The sequence below is a fragment of the Rhincodon typus genome, chromosome 23, assembly GCF_021869965.1.
Source record: "Rhincodon typus isolate 14 chromosome 23, sRhiTyp1.1, whole genome shotgun sequence".
In the NCBI taxonomy this organism is placed as follows: Eukaryota; Metazoa; Chordata; class Chondrichthyes; order Orectolobiformes; family Rhincodontidae; genus Rhincodon; species Rhincodon typus.
Window position 1 is genome coordinate 37,396,089 of NC_063354.1, and position 18,501 is coordinate 37,414,589.

General features: G+C 40.1%; 2 protein-coding genes across 3 annotated transcripts in view; both read right to left on the bottom strand.

Moving 5' to 3' along the window:
- LOC109912985 (manganese-dependent ADP-ribose/CDP-alcohol diphosphatase-like) overlaps positions 1–2,153 on the bottom strand; it is a 13,637-nt gene extending 11,484 nt beyond the window's left edge. Inside the window, exon 1 of one of the 2 annotated variants that reach the window (XM_048610917.1) lies at positions 2,045–2,153. The gene's annotated coding sequence lies outside the window, so the exon portion shown is untranslated. Of the gene's footprint in view, positions 1–2,015 lie in introns of both variants that reach the window. The other variant, XM_020512449.2, reaches the window with a different exon arrangement.
- Positions 2,154–11,223: 9,070 nt separating this feature from the next.
- LOC109912988 (manganese-dependent ADP-ribose/CDP-alcohol diphosphatase) lies at positions 11,224–18,430 on the bottom strand. Its single transcript, XM_020512451.2, has 4 exons — positions 17,686–18,430; positions 16,112–16,755; positions 15,288–15,410; positions 11,224–11,638 (listed from the first exon to the last, which is right to left on the bottom strand). The coding sequence occupies exons 2-4, from the start codon at positions 16,719–16,721 to the stop codon at positions 11,340–11,342; spliced, it is 1,032 nt and encodes a 343-aa protein (XP_020368040.1). The 5' UTR covers positions 16,722–16,755; positions 17,686–18,430; the 3' UTR covers positions 11,224–11,339.
- Positions 18,431–18,501: the final 71 nt, after the last annotated feature.

Sequence of the window (18,501 nt, forward strand, 5' to 3'; positions counted from 1 at the left end):
TGTGAGTGTGTGTGTGTGTGAGAGAGAGAGAGAGAGAGAGAGAGAGAGATTGAGAGCGAGAGTGAGAGAGATATTTGGGAGCGGTGTGGTGGTGGGAAACGGACAGAAAAATTTTCCTGGCCCTACATTCATCCTGGAACATTCTTATAACGAGGAATGTCAGGCTCCTACATATTGACTATACTTCTGCCTTCAACACCATAATTCCAAACAAACTTATCTCTAAACACCAAGGCCTGGGTCTCAGCTTCCCCGCCTCTGTAACTGGATTCTCAACTTCCTGACCAACAGTCAGTAAAAATAGATGACAACACCTCCTCCACAATAATCCTCAAACCCGGTGCCCCACAAGGCTGCGTACTCAGCCCCTGCCATAGGCGTTATACGCTGATGACTGTGCGGCCAAATTCCACCCCAACTCCATGTACAAGTTTGCTGACAACACCACCATCGTAGGTCGGATCTCAAACATCAACACAGAATACAGATTGAGTGCTTAGTTTCATGGTCTAAAGACAACAATCTTTCCGTCAATGTCAGCAAAAGGAAAGAGCTGGTCATTGGCTTCAGGAAGCAGAGTGGAGGGCACGACCCTGTCTGCATCAATAGTGCTGAGGTGGAGATGGTCGATCGTGTCAAGTTCCTGAGAGTGATGATCGCCAACAATCTGTCCTGGTGCACCCGTATCGACGTGATAGTCCAGAAAGCAGAAGGCTAAAGAAATTCAGCCTGTCCACAAGGACTCTTACCAATTTTTATAGATGCACCATTGAAAGTATCTTATCTGGATGCACAGTGTGGTATGGCGTCTGCTCTCCCAAGATCACAAGAAACTACAGAGTTGTGAACGTAGCCCAGACCATCACAAAAACCAGCCTACCATCCACTGACTCCATCTATACTTTCCGCTGCCTTGGGAAGGCAAGCAACATAATCAAGGACTCCTCCCATCCCAGTTATACTCTCTTCCACCCGGCAGAAGATATAAAAGTTCAAATACACGTACTTAGCAGATTCAAGAACATCTTATTCTCCACTACTATCAGACTTTTGAACGGACCTCTCAAATGTTATTTCCAACCTCTCACTCTTTGCTCGTTCTCTGTAGCTGTAACACTGCATTCTGCACTCTGTTCTACTACCCTGATGCACTTTGTATGGTACCATCTGCCTGTATAAGCACACAAAACAGCACTTTTCACTGTAATCGGGAACATATGACAACAATCAATCAATCAATCATGGGGAGGGGGCACAGAGAGGAGAAATCCATTAGAAAGGGAGTGTAGATGCTGCAATCCAGTCAGAGTTTCATGGCTAGAGTGGAGACGGAGACCAGGAATCCGTAACTGAGGGATTGTAGATGTCAATATCCAGTCAGAGCCTCGTTGAAGTCACAGAGCTCATGACCCCAACACTTTAAGCTGGTGACCCCATTGCGGCCCCCTTCCCCGCCACAACCCCCTCTACACACACGTTGGTAAGCACTGCGCTGGTATTTCAGATGCATCTAGTTGGGTCCGGCTTCAAGTAGCATGACAAAGGGGGAATTGAAACTAAACAGCCTTCAAAGGAGGCACCGCGTTATTGCAGTGTTTCAATTTTGTAACCTACCAGTTACCTTATAAGTCCATAATAAATTACCACGGTGCAGTTGTATGTAACATTTACGATGTGTGAATGCATGGCTTTAGCATATTTGTGTGGATCAATCGCCAACTTCCAATAAAACGCTCTGAATAATTTTGACCGGATAAAGGGATATAATAAATTCAAATATTATTACAATTCGCACGCTCTGAATGAATTCAAACCTGTAACTTTCACTTGCTGTAGACCCGAGACCCAGAAACATCAACCGCTTCTTGTGAATGATACGTAAAGAGCTGTCAGCACTATATGCTTGCCGCAGAGTAACTGCTATGAGAAATTAACTAGCAGCAGGGACCCCGCTATCTCGAACAGCAGCACGAAGTCCAATGTAACCCACCAAAGTCCCCTATCTCATCACTGACCAGTGTATAGAGTGATCCTTCACCGTCACCTCAGCCAGGGAGCTGATGTCCCTCTCTTACAGACACAGAATCCAATCCATCCATTGTTTCCATTGATCCTCCTGCAGGGATTCGATACGAGGAAACCCATGTACATCATTTCCGCCAACTGGACAAATCACTATTGATTACCACGGTCCTTAAAAAGGCAATCTTGCCTCCAATGGAGGCAAAGTTAAGGTGGTGTGACCCACTGCACACTTTTCTTGATCTTAACTCTATTTCCTCATTTGTCTTTCAGAGAGCGCTGGACTGTTAGTCCCACCGTCTGTGACAATACACCTTTATTGTGCCTCAATTACAGGATGATTTTTAAAGATTTTTCGATTGTTCAATTACAGCCTTGCCTTCCAGACTTTGGTTCTGACCTGGATACGTTGGAAGCATTCTTTCACCAGCCAAAGTGGTGTTCCCACTGTTAGCTATTATTAGTGCTTCTTGTTCTTTTCCATAGCTAAACTAAAGCTTCTGATACAATTATCACTATGCCCTAAATGTACTCATATCAACATTTGATCCACTTGATCCAGTTCATTCTCAAGAACTAACTCCAATCACATCTCCTTTCTAGTTGGAATGGAAATATACTGTCAAAAAATTTTTTTGAACACTGCTGAGATCGTTTAACCCTCTCCTATCTTTACAATATCACTATTCCAGTCTAGATTCTCAAAATTAATGCCTCCCATTATAACTACGCTATAATTTTTGTACTTCTCCATAATTTCCTCGTAAACTCCACCCTCAACATCTTTCCTATTACTTGGTGGTCTTCACACTGCATTGAACAATGTGCTGTACCATTTTTAAATTTAGAAATGTAAAGTGCTGGAGAAATTCAGCAGGTCTGCAGCATGTGTAGAGAGAGAAACAGAGTTAATGTTTCAGGTCTATTATGCTTCTGACCTGAAGAGCGTTGCAAAATGATGGATTCTTATGCTGTTGGCAAAGGGGGACAAGGAACTACTGGAAGAGAGGGTGAGGGTGCCCAGAGCAAAAACAAATAAGGTATGTTAGAAAAGGAGTGATATCAAAAGAATTTAGTATAGGTGCGGATAGGTGAGATTGGCTTTGTGGACAGTAAACAAGACATGAATGTGGGGGAGGGGGTGGTGCTGGAGGAACCATCATGGAGAATATTATTCGTGATTTGAAATTCTTGGACTCAATGTTGAGTTGCGAAAGCTGTAAAATGCCGAAGTGGAAAATGAGATGCTGTTTCTTCAACTTGCATTGGGCTTTGCTGGAGTGTTGCAGCAGGTCTAGAATAAAAATATTAGCATGAGACCAAGGAGGTGTATATAAATGGCAAGCAACTGGAAGGTTGGTGTCAGCTTGTGAGCAAAGTAGAGGTGTTCCGCTGTCTGCATTCTGTCTTGACAATGTACAGGAGAACATACTGTGAGCAGCAAATACATTGCAAAAGGTAAAGGTTTGAACGTGAGGTCAGTAAGTTAAATTCATCTCTATTACATTGGATTTCAACTGTTTAATTGGCCTTTTAAGATTTCATTCCATGAAAACTCAACCTCAGTGGCTTCATGCATTTGTCTCTGAAGTGCCCATTATATAGCCAAATGTTTATAACTGAATAAACATACATTATACAGTGAGGTTGTGGTGGGTGACACTTTTGTGTAATGACCTTGGTTGGAATCTTCCTAGGTCCTGAATGTTATGAGCTTTGGTAAGAAAGCTGGGGAAATAAAATGCTGATATAAGATTCCTCAAGTCAATGGCAAAACGTCCTAGTCTCCAACCAAATGTCGAACATCAAGGTGAGCAACAAAAGTCCATTTGCAATAGATTAGTATGTCATTCTTATCTAATCTCACTGAATTTACCATCCTCCAAACTACTAGGCATTGACAATTCATGATACAAAATTCAGAGCAGTTAGCTGTTTCCAACTCACTGCTCTGTCCTCTGCCTGTCATCTTGGAAAGCAGTCACCAATGTCTCAGGAAACATTCCATGGGCAGTGACTGCCAGCTCCCTCTGTCTACAGATGTTGGCATTAGTCATGTTGTCAGTCTTTCTGCACTGGCATGGTAGATCTCTGATCCATGTGTAGTACAGTTCTGCACTTTAATACACTTTGGAATACACTGAAACCTATAAATTGAAATGCTGCTGCTGGGAAGCTTTGCACACGGGGTCAGGCACCCAGCTTATTGTCTGAGAAGTGCATATGTCAGGGCTTCTTCATTGCTCTTTCAGTACTCACTCAATTTGCACCTACTTCAATGCTCACAGTATCTCTGCATTGCTTTCTTGCGTATTGCCCCCACAGCCAAAGATTAAAGGCTCACAGTATTTCTATCCTGCCTTGCCTTTTAGCACAGACATAAAACTGAGCACCTTGTCATGTTGTGGGAGGAGTCTATTAGGATTACCATGATTCTAGATTTCAATGGGGTATAGTGTAGAATGATTTTTGGCATTACTAAGCTTTTAGGACCAGGGATTGGGGGTAAAATAAGAGATCAAGAGTTAAACAAAAGTGCTTATTGGGGACGTGGTGAAGCTGAAACTTTGATGGGATTGACAGGGAGTGCAACACTGAAAGAAATATAAAAAGGTTTGAGGGATTCGGGTGTCACCTGAATTGACAAGCTGAGGTTAATGACAAATATCATCACACAACTCTGCATGTGAGCCTCGTGCAGTGAGAATTATGTTAATTCCAGGTCCCTGTCAGCAAACTGGGTGCCTCTATTGGCCATGGATAGGTCAACCTCTCACATTGCAACTGGGAAGGGCTATTCCTAGCCTGCAGCTTTCGACCTGGTACGTGGCTGGGTTTTAAATATAGTACTGAAGCTAGGAAACCTGGAAGGTCATAGCAACCATAGGTTGCTGGAAAAGCTCAGCAGGTCTGGCAGAATCTGTGAAGAAAAAAATCAGAGTTAACGTTTCGGGTCTGTGACTCTTCCTCAGAACTGAGGCAGCAGTATGTCTGTCGCTGGTGAATGCACAATAATATGAATGTGCCACCATAGAGATGTGATGCAGATAAAGTGCACAGTGTAAAATTGTGAGAGAAGACTCAGTAGTAGAGGTCAGTGTAGTAGAGGGTGAAACCCTCATTAAAACTCCCAAAATTGACACAGCCAAATTTCAAGAAAATTTAACTCAGTTTCTAATGTAATTTGCAGCTTATAATTGAGCCATGTTGAAGTACGAATGGCTAAGATAGCGGTCAAGGGACATAGCATTTTTTTTGATTGGCTTTTAAGATAACCTAATTTTGTTAGGAGAAAACGCTTTCTGAAAGGTTTAAGTTATCTGATCTTGACCTCTTTCGACTCCTAGAACCAGGTTTTGGGAGTTGCTGACAGAAATTATCCCATCCACAATCTCAGATGGGTTTATTGCATTATTCTTGTTGGAAGAAGGTATTTTGCAAATTTGGATTCTACCAGATACTCTTCCAGGGTTTGTGCTACTAATTCCCTTGTTAACTGGATCCCACATCTCTTAAATCAAAACTTTGCTTTACTTCCCAAGCTCTGGACTTACAAGAGGATCTATAGCCATGTAATTTCTTGTTTCATAAACAGAAAAAATTAACCTTGGATGTGTCATCACATGCAGCTCTTCCTAAAGGTGATTGGATTAACATTTATGTGCGACAAGACCAAATATAAATTGCTGACCTGATTTTTTAAAAGAGATTTTTCAATCAACTTTCACCCACTTCAGCTTTAAATACTCATTTTATTTTAAATATGACAGGTCAACTTTTAAAAATGTCTTAAATATTAGAAGATATTACATTCTTTCTGATTGTTTCCTTAACAAATAAGCTTACATGCATTTCATCTACTTGTGAATTTCACATACTGCACCAATGTACCTGATGTGATGCAGCTGTACTTTGTTTCCAATTGACAAAGGATAAGAAATGATTGTGCACTTTCTTTTTACAGCAGTTATCAATTTTTCATTCCTAGACAGATATGGATCAACAGCAGTGTATGGACAGTTACCAAATTGATTTTCACAGAGACCAGACCCATCAACTCAGATTACCTAAGCAAGATTGAAGGTCACAAACAGGAAGACGATTGAAATCATTTTTACTTTCCCATTTGTGGTGGCAGATTAGCAGTAGAAACTAGAATAAACAGTGATTCTTCTATTTAATTGTAAACCATATGGATTCTTACAAAAAGTTAAGTCAGAGTCTGATGGTGAGCGCCGTAAAAGTGATATTTGTAAATTGTTATAATTGGGAGTTATCATTTTGCTCAAATGTGTACCATCTTTTAATTCTCACACGTTTCATTGAACTTTAGTCACATTCATCATTAACACTGTCTTTACTCCTTTCTCAAAATGTACAAATATTTGGGTTGAATTTTCCACCAAATATTTTCTCCTTTTATTCTTAAGCATAATGAAAGCCTCTTTTTATGTCAATAAAAGTGTACTTTAAAAGTCCTTAACTAACAAAGAGTGAACTGAGTAACAAATATAATTCATTACAATTTATTTAACACTCCTTGTAGCATAGAACTGACCAAATGTACCATTTTTGATCTTACCAAGGAACCAAGTACAACCTTACATCACCAATCATTACTCTGAATCTGATCAGCTATGAGAAAAGAACAATTAATGTGTCTGACTTCCTGACCAGATCCTCCAGACTGTCTCAGACTTTGTGTTTCTTTATTCCAAAAACAGGAAGTCAGTGGCTTAACTTCCAAAACTCAACATGCCTGGTAAGTGTTTAGATTAATCAGGGATGCCTTTAAGCAAGTGACTACAGTTTTTTTTGGGGGGGGCGCGGGGGCGATTTACAAATGTCTGACTTATGAACGCAACGCAATAGAGGAGTGTAATTTTAAAGATCAGTCTTACAAATATTTCTGGGTACTTACGAGTGGCTACCTTGTATCAGCTTGTACTGTATTCCAACATGTATATAAACTGACTTGCAAACACAATTAAGAACAGAACCCATTAGCAACCTGGACACTGCCTGTACTGCTGAACACAAACACATGCCAACACTGATGGTGAACATTTCTCAAGAAACTTTTGGTCAATCTCTTTTGTCTCAAGCAACATGGTCAGGAGCTTCATCTGAATTCTATTCCACCTTTCCCCAAAGCTGAACATTGCAAATCTAAACACTTGAGATCTAACTGTGACCTATTAACGTTTTGATATAAACTGCACCTAAATTCTTCCTTACACTACATATTCAGAAAACCAGAAATGTGGTAGTGACTGTGGTAGAGATGTTGGTGTCCTTTCCTCTCTTCTTCAGTATTAAATAATGATTTTGCATTTACACAACAATTTATCACATCCTTAGATGTCTCAAATTCTTCCCATAAAGCAGTAGAGATATTACAGATAAAAATGGCCAATGATTATTCTTTGCAAGGTTCCACAATCTGCAAATGAGATGAATTACCAGTTAACTGTTTCCCTTGATATTTGTTGAAGATAAATGTTGGCCAGGATAGTGAGAAGAACTGTAGGAGCAAATTACTGCAGATGCTAGAATCTATACTGAAACCAACAAATGCTGGAGATCACAGCAGGTCAGACAACATCCAAGGAGAGACAGCAAACTAACTTTGAGTCTAGATGAGTCTTCATCAGAGAAGTGAGGAGAACTTCCTGCTTTTCAAAATGTCACGTCCTGTTTCAGTTGCACCTCATTTTTAAGTTGGATCAATGGGCGGTACAGCTGACAATCTCCAGCTGCTTCATCAATGACAATTCCTCCATCATAAGGTCAGAATCTGCCCAACAGAGATATTTGCCAATAACTGCACACTGTTCAGCACCATTTGCAACTACTCAGAAACTGAAATAGTTCCTGTTCAAATGCAACAAGATTTGGACAATACCCAGGCTTGGACTGATAAATGGAATGTAACATTTGCATTACACAAATGCCTGGCAAACTCCAATAAGAGACAATCAAAACACCAGCCACTGATGTTCAATGGTGTTACCATCACTGAATGTTACCATCAGCCACTATCAACATCCTGAGGGTTACCACTGACCACAAACTCAACTGAACTCGCCATTAAAATATAATGGCTGCAAGATCAGGTCAGAGGCTAGGAATAGTGCAATGAGTAACTCACCTTCTGGGTCCCAAAGTTTGTCCAGCATCTACATGGCACAAGTAAGGAGTGTGATGAAATACTCTCCAGTTGCCAAGATGTGTGCAGCTCCAATAACAAGGAAGCATGAAACCATCCAAGACAAAACAGAGATAACAAGGTGTAGAGCTGGATGAACACAACAGGCCAAGCAGCATCAGAGGAGCAGGAAGGCTGATGTTTCGGGCCGAGACCCTTCTTCAGAAATGCAGCCCGCTTGATTGGCACCATATCCACTCCCTCCACCACTGACATTCAGTAGCTGCAATGTGTACTATCTACAAGATGCACTGCAGAAATTCACCAGATATCCTCAGACACCACCTTCCAAACTGATACCACATCCAGAAGGACAAAGACAGCAGGTATTTGGGAACACCACCAAGCTCTCATAATATGACTTGGAAATATATTGCATTTCGTTCTCTGTTGCTGGGTCAAAATCCTGGAATTTCCTCCCTAAGGTCATCGTGGATCCACCTACAGCACATGGACCACTGCAGTTCAAGAAGGCCACTACCTGCTCAAGGGCAAATAGGAACTGACAATAAATGTTGGTCAGCCAGAAATGGCCACAAGTGAATAATAAACAAAAAAGCAACACTCTTTCAGGGTACATCAGTTTGAGAGCTGAATCTTTTGATTCCTAGATCTCTGGCATATTCATAGCCAGACTTATCCTAAAAATTTCAATCTCATTCTAACACAGAATGTTCAGTAAGAATGCTAGTATAAGTTTTATATTCCTTTTAATGGGGGCTCATTTTGTGTACATATGCTTTTCTTTGAGGTACACATTCATTTATGTTAAACCTATCCAGTGTTATATTCTCTATTTCCACGATCATAACTGGAATAAGATGCCTACATTAAAATATAAAAGACTTGGGTTATGCTCCTCCTCCGACAAAGTTTTTTGAATAGAAAAATGCTCACTTCCATGAATAGCTCCAAACAATTTACAATCTTTCCCTTCTTTTATGGACTCCCTAAATTACATAACAGATCAGTGGATTGAAAAATATCCTTAGCAATGAAACAAGTTGCTTTAAGCAGTGCTTCTCTATTTGATTAACTTCATTAATAGCCACCCAATATCAAATACCACAAGGTATTTTATCAATCATCTTTCCTACTTCCTCACAACATGGTCATTGTTGGATGTATGGAAGCATACTCTGAGCTCTGGCCAGGTTTCAGGCATGAGCTTAATTATTACCATGTGGTTTTGATGTGTATAATTAAGTGAATCTTTTGAAGTAACAAAAATTGGCACTTACATTTCCAGTATTATGTTCCAAAAAGACAAATCAGTGAAGACTTGAGCCTATCTTTGCACAACTTTACAAGCATTCGTTTGAGTTGAATTTCACTCTGTCTATTTATAGAGAAACAAGTAAATCCCCTTTTAATACAATTAATATTGTATTAATATGCATAATGAGTACATAAATATCCTGTCCTAAGTTGCACTTCGATTTCATCTTTGACTTTTAGTTCAGTTTCTCTATTTGCTGGATCCATTTGGATGGTATTGAAGTAACTTTTACAGAGAACCTTACAGCATAATAGACAGCCATTCAGTCAATTCTGCTTATACTGGTTCTCTGAAAGAGCAGTCCAAATTAGTCCCAGCCTCCCACTTTTTGACTGTAACCTTGTAAGTTGCTCATCCTCAAAATCTTGCCCCATCTTCCTTTAAAATTATTTATGGAATCAGATTCCACTATGTTTTCATGAAGAGCATCCCAGATACCAACACCTATGAGTAAAAAACAATTGTTGTCACCTGTTAGATCTCTTCCTGATTATTGAAATCAACACCGGTAGTTATCAGCCTATTCACTAGAAGAAACACTTTATCATTCTGAAAATTCCTACCAAGTAACCTTGTGTTGATGTCTTGGGAACCCCAAAACAAACCAACTTTCAGTCTAAAAATCGTCTAAGAATCATCATCCTCTGCTTCCACCACTTAGCAAATTTTTTATCGTTTTTTTATTCATTAAACGGGATGAAGGAGTATCTGACCAGGCATCATTTATTGCCCATCCCTAATTGCCCAGAGGGCAATTCAGAGTCAACTACATTGCTGCAGGTCTGGATCTCATGTAGGCCAGAGCAGGTAAGGATGGCAGTTTCCTTCCCTAAAGGACATTAGTGAACCAGATGGGTTTTTCCTACAATTGAGTCATGATCATCATTAGATTCTTAATTCAGTTATTTTATTGAATTCAAATTCACCATCTGCCATAGCGGGATTCGAAACCAGGTCCCCAGGTTATCTGAGATAACAAGGTGTAGAGCTGGATGAACATAGCAGGCCAAGCAGCATCAGAGGAGCGGGAAGGCCGACGTTTCGGGCCTAGACCTTTCTTCAGAAATGGGGGAGGGGAAGGGGGTTCTGAAATAAATAGGGAGAGAGGGGGAGGCGGATAGAAGATGGATAGAAGATGGATAGAGGAGAAGATAGGTGGAGAGGAGACAGACAGGTCAAAGAGACGGGGACTGAGCCCAGGTTATCTGGGTCTTTGGATTAACAGTACAGCAATAAGAACACTAGGCCATCGCCTTCCCCTTTTACCCCGCCCGCCGACATTGCTACTTTCTTATATAAGTTTTTTTTAAAACAAGCCTTCTCTGTCGCAACTCTTTGAATGCCTTTAGAAAGTCTTTATAAGGAGGGACTGCAAAATCTTGATCACACTGTGCTACCTTTATTAAGGTAAAGGTTCATGCAATATTTATATTTAAATTTATGTTACGTTAACAAGAAATTTGTGACTAGCAACGGCCTATGTTTGTGTGCATTAACTTAAAAGCTGCTTGAACTGCAACACATGGGCAATGCAAAATGGAAGGGTTCAGATGAAATAGTACCATGCTTATGCAAAACAGCGCTACAAAGTCAAAACCCAAGAAACTTGAATCACTATCAGATTTTGTGACCACAGTGGGAATCTTCAATTATTGCTATGGAAATTTACTGTTAAATTATTTGAATTTAATTTTCCAATAACACTCCATTGCTCTGCCATTTGAGCTTGTTTATTAAAGTGGAGAAATCCATTGCAACATTTAGCTAGAAAGTACACAGCATCGTGTGATTAAGGTCTGTATGTCTCAAGATTATAACACAGAGGTTCATTCATTTATGATTCTCAAAGTGTAGAACTCTCTCAGGAATCCTGCCCCTTCCCTTTAAGATCATTCTGTCTTCGTACACATGAATGGTACCAAATGCATGGCTTTCTGGTGGTGTTTCAATCACTCCTTCCAAGGTAAGATGGTGAATTCCGTGATCATCCAAGTAGTAACCACCATCGTGATCATGGCCTGCGATAAAACACACTACACTAGTGTGTGCGTGCAACAGTGAGAGGATTTCATCATAGTTCCAGGCAACGCATATTGGATCTGTTGAGGCTGGGTGGATAGGAAGATGACCTGCATTGAGAAAACAGTTTACAATTACATTATCTTTACTCCACTTCCTTTTAGTTACATGTTTTCATGCTTTCAACTGAATTGCTCAATACCTGGTCAAAATATACATAAACAAATCCACTCTACACTTCATCCAGTGCTTTAGTCAAACTGAGTCAAAAATAACTGGTAAAAAAAAAACCAACGCAGCTGTATAAGAGATACCAATTTGAGACCAATAAAGCAATAAAGAGTTTGCAGCACATTTATGCAGGACAATGCGTTACTGTCCAAACAAGAATAACTTAAAAACTCTGCATGTCTCTGCTTCTCAGGTATGTCATGCAAATCCTAGTTTAGAACATAGAACATTACAGCGCAGTACAGGCCCTTCGGCCCTCGATGTTGCGCCGACCTGTGAAACCAATCTGAAGCCCATCTAAACTAAACTATTCCATTATCATCCATATGTTTATCCAATGACCATTTAAATGCCCTTAAAGTGGGCGAGTCTACTATTTTTGCAGGCAGGGCATTCCACGCCCTGACTACTCTCTGAGTAAAGAACCTACCTCTGACATCTGTCCTATATCTATCACCCCTCAATTTAAAGCTATGTCCCCTCGTGCTAGCCAGTTTAATTTTGATACTCGTAGAAAATTAGTAGGAGCTCTCCAATGGTAGAAAATCTTAAAATGAAGCTGAAGTTATTCGATACAGATCCTAACGTATTGACTGCTAAAATTAAAAAGCACCTTAATATGTGCAATTTCATGCCTGAACATAATAGGTTTTTTAAGTTATTCATGGGATGATGGTGTCGCTGGCCAGGTCAGAATTTATTGCCCATCTCTAATTACCCAGAGGGCAGTAATGAGTCAACCACATTGCTGTGGGTCTGGAGTCACATGTAGGTCAGACCAGGTAACGCTGGCAGTTTCCCGGTCATCATTAGACTCCTATTTCCAGATTTTTATTAAATTCAAATTCTACCATCTACCATGGCAGGATTTGAACCCGAGTACCCAGAATATTAACAGGATCTCTGGATTAACTGCCTAGCGGTAATACCACCAGGACATCACCTATCAATGTGAAGCTGTAGTTTCTTTGCATTGATGCCAAGACGTTTTGTGAGACTGGCCTACAGGATGAATGGCAGGTAAGATGAATAATAGAGGGAAAAAGAATGAACTGCAAATTTGCTAAAAATCCAAAACAGGAAATTTCACAATAAATTTACAATGTTACTTATGTAAGGGTGACCAAAGGTGTTCAGTTGCCTTCGCTAGCAGCAGTGAACTTGACTTGGTTCAGATTTTACCAGTTAATCTGTTCTTTTGCAGCACCGCTTGAGAAAGGAATGTTGGCCAGTAAGTTACAAACTCTCTGTTGTTCTTTTATTCAACTTGCTGCTGAAGCGAGCAGCTAATGACCTCTTCACCCACCTGAATTGCCAACAGCACACATAACCTTTAAATGATATTACACTGAAGATGGTAAATACAATGGTGCAGCACTTCTACAAAAATTCAGTGTCAACTTAGATTATGTGCTGAAATAAAGGACTGATAAACTGTTAAATAAACAAGAGGAAATGAAATAATTGCTGATTGGGTAAGGAATTATTGTCTTCATTCAAGATTTGACTCTAAACATAGCTACATATCCTGGTTAGAGGACCTGTAATTTGTTTCGTACAGTCCTTTCATTTGACATCTTTACACACATATTTTCAGTGTCAGCTTTGCTCTGATGTTAGCACGCTTGCTCAAGTCAGAGGATCATGGATAGCCCTGACATCTAAACTAGAAAGTCCTATGCTTACCAATGGACATAATTACTTAATCTCAGAGTTTTAAAAAAAAATTGGTCATGCTATAGGTTTCGCTGGCTAAGTCAACATTCATTGACCATCCCTAATTATCCTTGATAAGGGCACCACACAGCAGGACTAGAGTTGCAATTGGCAACATCACAGCAGATCATCTAATCACTTGCTGCTTGTGCAAACTTGTTCTGTTCAAAAAAAATCCTTTGGTTGTCAAGTACTTCAGGGATATCCTGAGGATGTGAACACAGGTATCAATATAAATATCAATACAAGTCAAGGCTCAGTACACATGATTGTACATTTCTGTGATAAGAAATACTTCAACGTCTTCTCAGTTAATTTTTGTTTCACTCGTGGGGATGTGGGTGTCGCTGGCAGACCAGCATTCATTGCCTGTACCTGAGAGGGTGATAGTGAGCTGTAAGATGTACAAGAATGGAACAGAAGAAAGTATTATAAATTCATAGAATCCCTACAGTGTGGAAGCAGGCCATTCAGCCCATCTGTTCCACACCAATCCTCTGAAAAGCATCCACCCAGAACTACCCTTCCTACCCTATTCCTGTGACCCTGCATTTACCATGGCCAATCCTTCTAGCCTGCACATCCCTGGACAGTATGGCCAATTTAGCACGGCCAATCCACCTCACCTGCAGATCTTTGGACTGTGGGAGGAAACGAGAGCACCCAGAAGAAACCCATGCAGACACAGGAGGAAATGTGTAAACTCCACACAGACAATCGCTTGAGGGTGGAATCGAACACGGCTTCCTGGTGCTGTGAGGCAGTAATGCTAACCACTGAGCCACCGTGCTGCCCTTTGTATTTCCTATTGTGCTTCCAAATTTTCAGAAAATATGCTAGGTAAAGTATTTGTCTCAAAACACAAAACTGTGCATACTCTACCTACAAGTTTATCTCCTCATGCTCAAGGCCTGCTGCACTTAAACCACATATACATTGCCAGTATCTATATTTTTCAAGTAAACCCGAGTAGAAATCTCACTGAGTGTTATGCATAACCTGTGTGATAGACGTACGTTATACAAGTGATTGACACAATTTACGTTGTACTTACAATCAGTGGTCACATCAGTTTCAACAATAATCAGAGTATTAACATAAAAGTTCAAGAGCATGGCTCTTTTTTTTACAAGATTACAGAAATGTCAGAGGAACAAAACTGAAGTACCAGAACAAAGGCACTACAACAAGAAATGCATATAATTCACATAAACCTTCAAAGTCTGTGTTGGAAGGACATTTCTAGCGTGCTGTTATATTGATGCTGTCCAAGTGATGATTTTTGGAAACATTTCCAAAGTGGCAATATGATAGAAATAAAGCAGATGATCTGACTTCTGAACACAGAAAACAAGGAATGTGACCCGCTGCAAACAGAACAAGGCAGGAAACTTGCACCGATCACCTGCTCATGACACCACTCATCAAAGATCATATCTGCCATACAATAATATGCTTAGACACAAGATTGGTTTTTAAAGCTACCTTTCAGATTTATTCATTCTCTTCTTTTTGGTATTCACACACCATTTCTATTCCAAGAGGACAAATGTGATTTATTTAAACCAAGATTACTATCAGAACAAATGCATGATAAATCTAGTCACTTCAAATATAAAATAAAATAAACAGCTACAGATGCTGGAGATTTGAAAGAAAAACAGATTAGTTCTAATGAGGAGCCACCGGACTCGAAACGTTAACTCTGCTTTCTCCCCACAGACGCTGCCAGACCTGCTGAGTCTCACCAGCAATTTCTATTTTTGTCACTGAAACTATACCTTCTAATTTGTCAAGGATGTCATTACTTACCAATGACGGCAACTTTTTCCTGGTTATTATCAGAGAAAGTGAGTATCTTGTTTAGCCATTCCAGCTGTTCTTGACTGAAACCTCCATTGAATGCCAGAAAGCGTGAATTCAGTCCATTGAGTCCTATCAATCAAATAGATAGAACGAATACATTTTCAACTTGCATCAAACCACTTGTATTCATTATATATCTTTCAACTTGTAGCAATTTTTATGTCTTTTGCTATTTTTGAGGCTTGCAATCTCACAAAAACGAAACTAATAACCAAATTCTGAAAAAAAAGGTATTTCAGCACCTGTTAGCACAGCAAATGCAACATACAACTATTTTCCAAAAACCAACTGATGCCAATACAAGTTAGAGTGGGATGGCAATGGTGCTGGGAGAGTGGGGGTGGGGGTGTCAATGACTATGTGCAGCATCTTCAAAAATGAGAGTTTTGAGGCCAGTAAAAATGGGGTTGGCACCATTACTGCATTTTATGGTATTACATTTAATTTTAAAATATCCATTGTAAAACCCTCTGTCCAAATTAGAATGGGAACTCGCTATAAACTAGTGACAGCCTAATTACATTCTCCGTCTGATACTGTCATACAGCACCTTCATGATGGTAAGTTTGTAATTACAACCACAACAGGTTTTTCACAGACATTTCTGTTTCACAGACTGTTCTGTTTTACACAATTCATTCTATTTTACACAGATCGCTCCATTTTAAAGCTGGCCACGGGCCTTTATCGAAATGGAAAGCACCAACCGGAAGTGCACACGACGCAAAGCCAAAATTGCACAACAAACATACAGAAAAATTACTATTTACCTTTGGGGCTATTAAGATTTTCATTTCTGTTGTTTGATTTCAGTTTCTGCAGTGAATAGTGATGTTTCTTGCTATCCTTTTTCCTTCCCAGAACACTGAGATCATACGTGTCAGTTAATATGAAACGGAATTTAGGAAATGGACTAAAATGGTAGCCGTAAAATGACTCAGGATCATCAGAGTCCAAGTCAGATTTAATGCTGCTGTCTCCGTTGTCACAGAGCTTGCCATTTCTCAAGTGTTTGCTATTGAGAGCCGAGTTAAGTAGCTGCTCCCTGTTAAAATTATAAAATTCATGGTTTCCCCAGATATGGTGAACAGGAGACAGAGACTTTGCAAATTCATTTATGACCACTTGAAGTGCATGATCTGAGGACTTTAGCTGTGAATTGCATCCATCAATGATGTCGCCAAGCTGCAGAATAAACCTGGGAGTGATCACTTCTCCATTCCATTCTTCAATAGCACTGCGCAGCAAGTGGAGGCTGTTCCTATAGTAACGTTCCCTCGTCCTTGAATAGTTAAAGCCATTCTCTGCGTCAGCATACTGAATGTCTGCTATGACTCCAAAAGTAAAGCACAGGTTGAGTCCTGCTGCTTCATTCTCCATCCTTTTAAATATTTCACTTCCACATGCCCACCATCTTCAAAACAAAAAAAAGGGAAGTAAAAACATCTGCAGTTCCAACTATACCTAATAAGATGGGTTAATGACTATGAAGCAAATATACAGTACACAGATTGTAGAACACAGCTTTGTGTTGATTTGCTGATCTTGAGGCAGCCTATCGGGCAACATTAATCTAATGTAAAAAAAAACTGCGGATGCTGGAAATCAGAAACAAAAGCAGAAATTTCCTGCAAATCTCAGCAGGTCTGGCAGCGTCTGTGGAGAGAAATCAGAATAACGTTTCAGTTCTGAAGACGGGTCACTGGACCCAAAACCTTAACTCTGATTTCTCTCTACGGATGCTGATAGACCTGCTGAGCTTTTCCAGCAATTTCTGCTAACGATTGATTCAAATCTGATGTGAATGCTGCCCACAAGAAGAAAGTAATGCTGACAACTGGACAAAAACAGGACGTTTGACATAACATGTCTAAAAAGAAACACAGTTTGTAAAATAGAAACCCACTATCTCCCCGGCTCTACCCATCTTGATGTATAAAAGCATTTGTCATTATCAGCCTCACCCCATTCTATGGCATTGAGTTTCTCTGGTGTCCTGGAGCTAAGCAGGAATGCGTAGTGAGGAGGTTGTAAAACAGCTTCAGCAGATTTGGACAGACTTTAAGTGGGCAAGAACAAGGCAAATGGAATATAATTTGGAAAAATGTGAGTTTGTCCATTTTGGTAGGAGGAATAGATGTGCAGAGTATTTCTTAAATAATGAGAAGTTGAAAACTGTATATACGCAAAGGTCCTGGATTTCCTTGTTGACGTGTCACTGATGGCTAACATGCACGTGCAGCAAGCCATCAGGAAGGCTAATGGAATGTTACCCTTTATCACAAGAGGATTGAAGTCCAGGTTAGTGAAGGCTTGTTTCAATTGTGTAGGAGCTTGGTATTACCAGAGAGGGAGTGCAACGAAGGTTCATCAGACTTGTTCCCTGGATGGTGGGACTGTCTTATGGCGAGAGATTGGAAAATCTGGACCTGTGTTCTCTGAAATTTTGAAGAATAAGAGGTCAACTCATTGAAATTTACAAAATACGTACAGGGATAGAAGGGTAGATACAAGTAAGAGGTTTCTCCTGGTTGCAGAGTGTAGAATCAGGGGGTACAATTTAAAATTAAGTTGGACGCAATTCAGGACTGCGATGACATGAATTTTTTTTATTCACAAAGTTGTGAATCTTTGAAATGCTCCACACAGAGGACTGCAGAAGTTCAGTTTTTGAGTACATTGAAAGGAGCTTTTGGTAGTTTTCCGATTACCATTGGCACAAGTATGGGGATAATGTGGGTAACTGGCATTGAAGTGTTCAATTGGCCGTCATTGTTTTGGATTATGGAGCAGGTTTAATAAGCTGAATGGGCCTATGTTCATGGACAGTTAACCCCACCTGGTCAAAACTAGAGTTACCAGAAGTTGATTAATTATTCAATCATTTCACTTGTACTATCTTTGCTTCTAAATTGAATTATTGCAGTTTTCTCCTTCTGTCCTTCATCCTCTCTAAATTTCAGCTCATGTAAAATATGCCAAAGCTCAATAATCCTATCCTACACCAAGTTTCAAGAACACAACAAAAAGGAGCTCAAACAGATCAGTCAGATGACCAAGAGATAGTAGGAACTGCAGATGCTGGTGAATCGGAGACAACAAGGTGCAGGGCTGGATGAACACAGCAGGCCAAGCAGCATCATAGGAGCAGAAAGGCTGA

What these genes read in the sequence shown, in the direction of transcription:
- LOC109912988 (XM_020512451.2), bottom strand. Translation starts at nt 16,721, where the DNA reads ATGGAGAATGAAGCAGCAGGACTCAACCTGTGCTTTACTTTTGGAGTC. An exon ending in AAATCTTAATAGCCCCAAAG is followed by an intron (nt 15,411 to 16,111) that starts GTAAATAGTAAT and finishes TTTGATTGATAG; the next exon opens with GACTCAATGGACTGAATTCA. An exon ending in GGAAAAAGTTGCCGTCATTG is followed by an intron (nt 11,639 to 15,287) that starts GTAAGTAATGAC and finishes TTCTCAATGCAG; the next exon opens with GTCATCTTCCTATCCACCCA.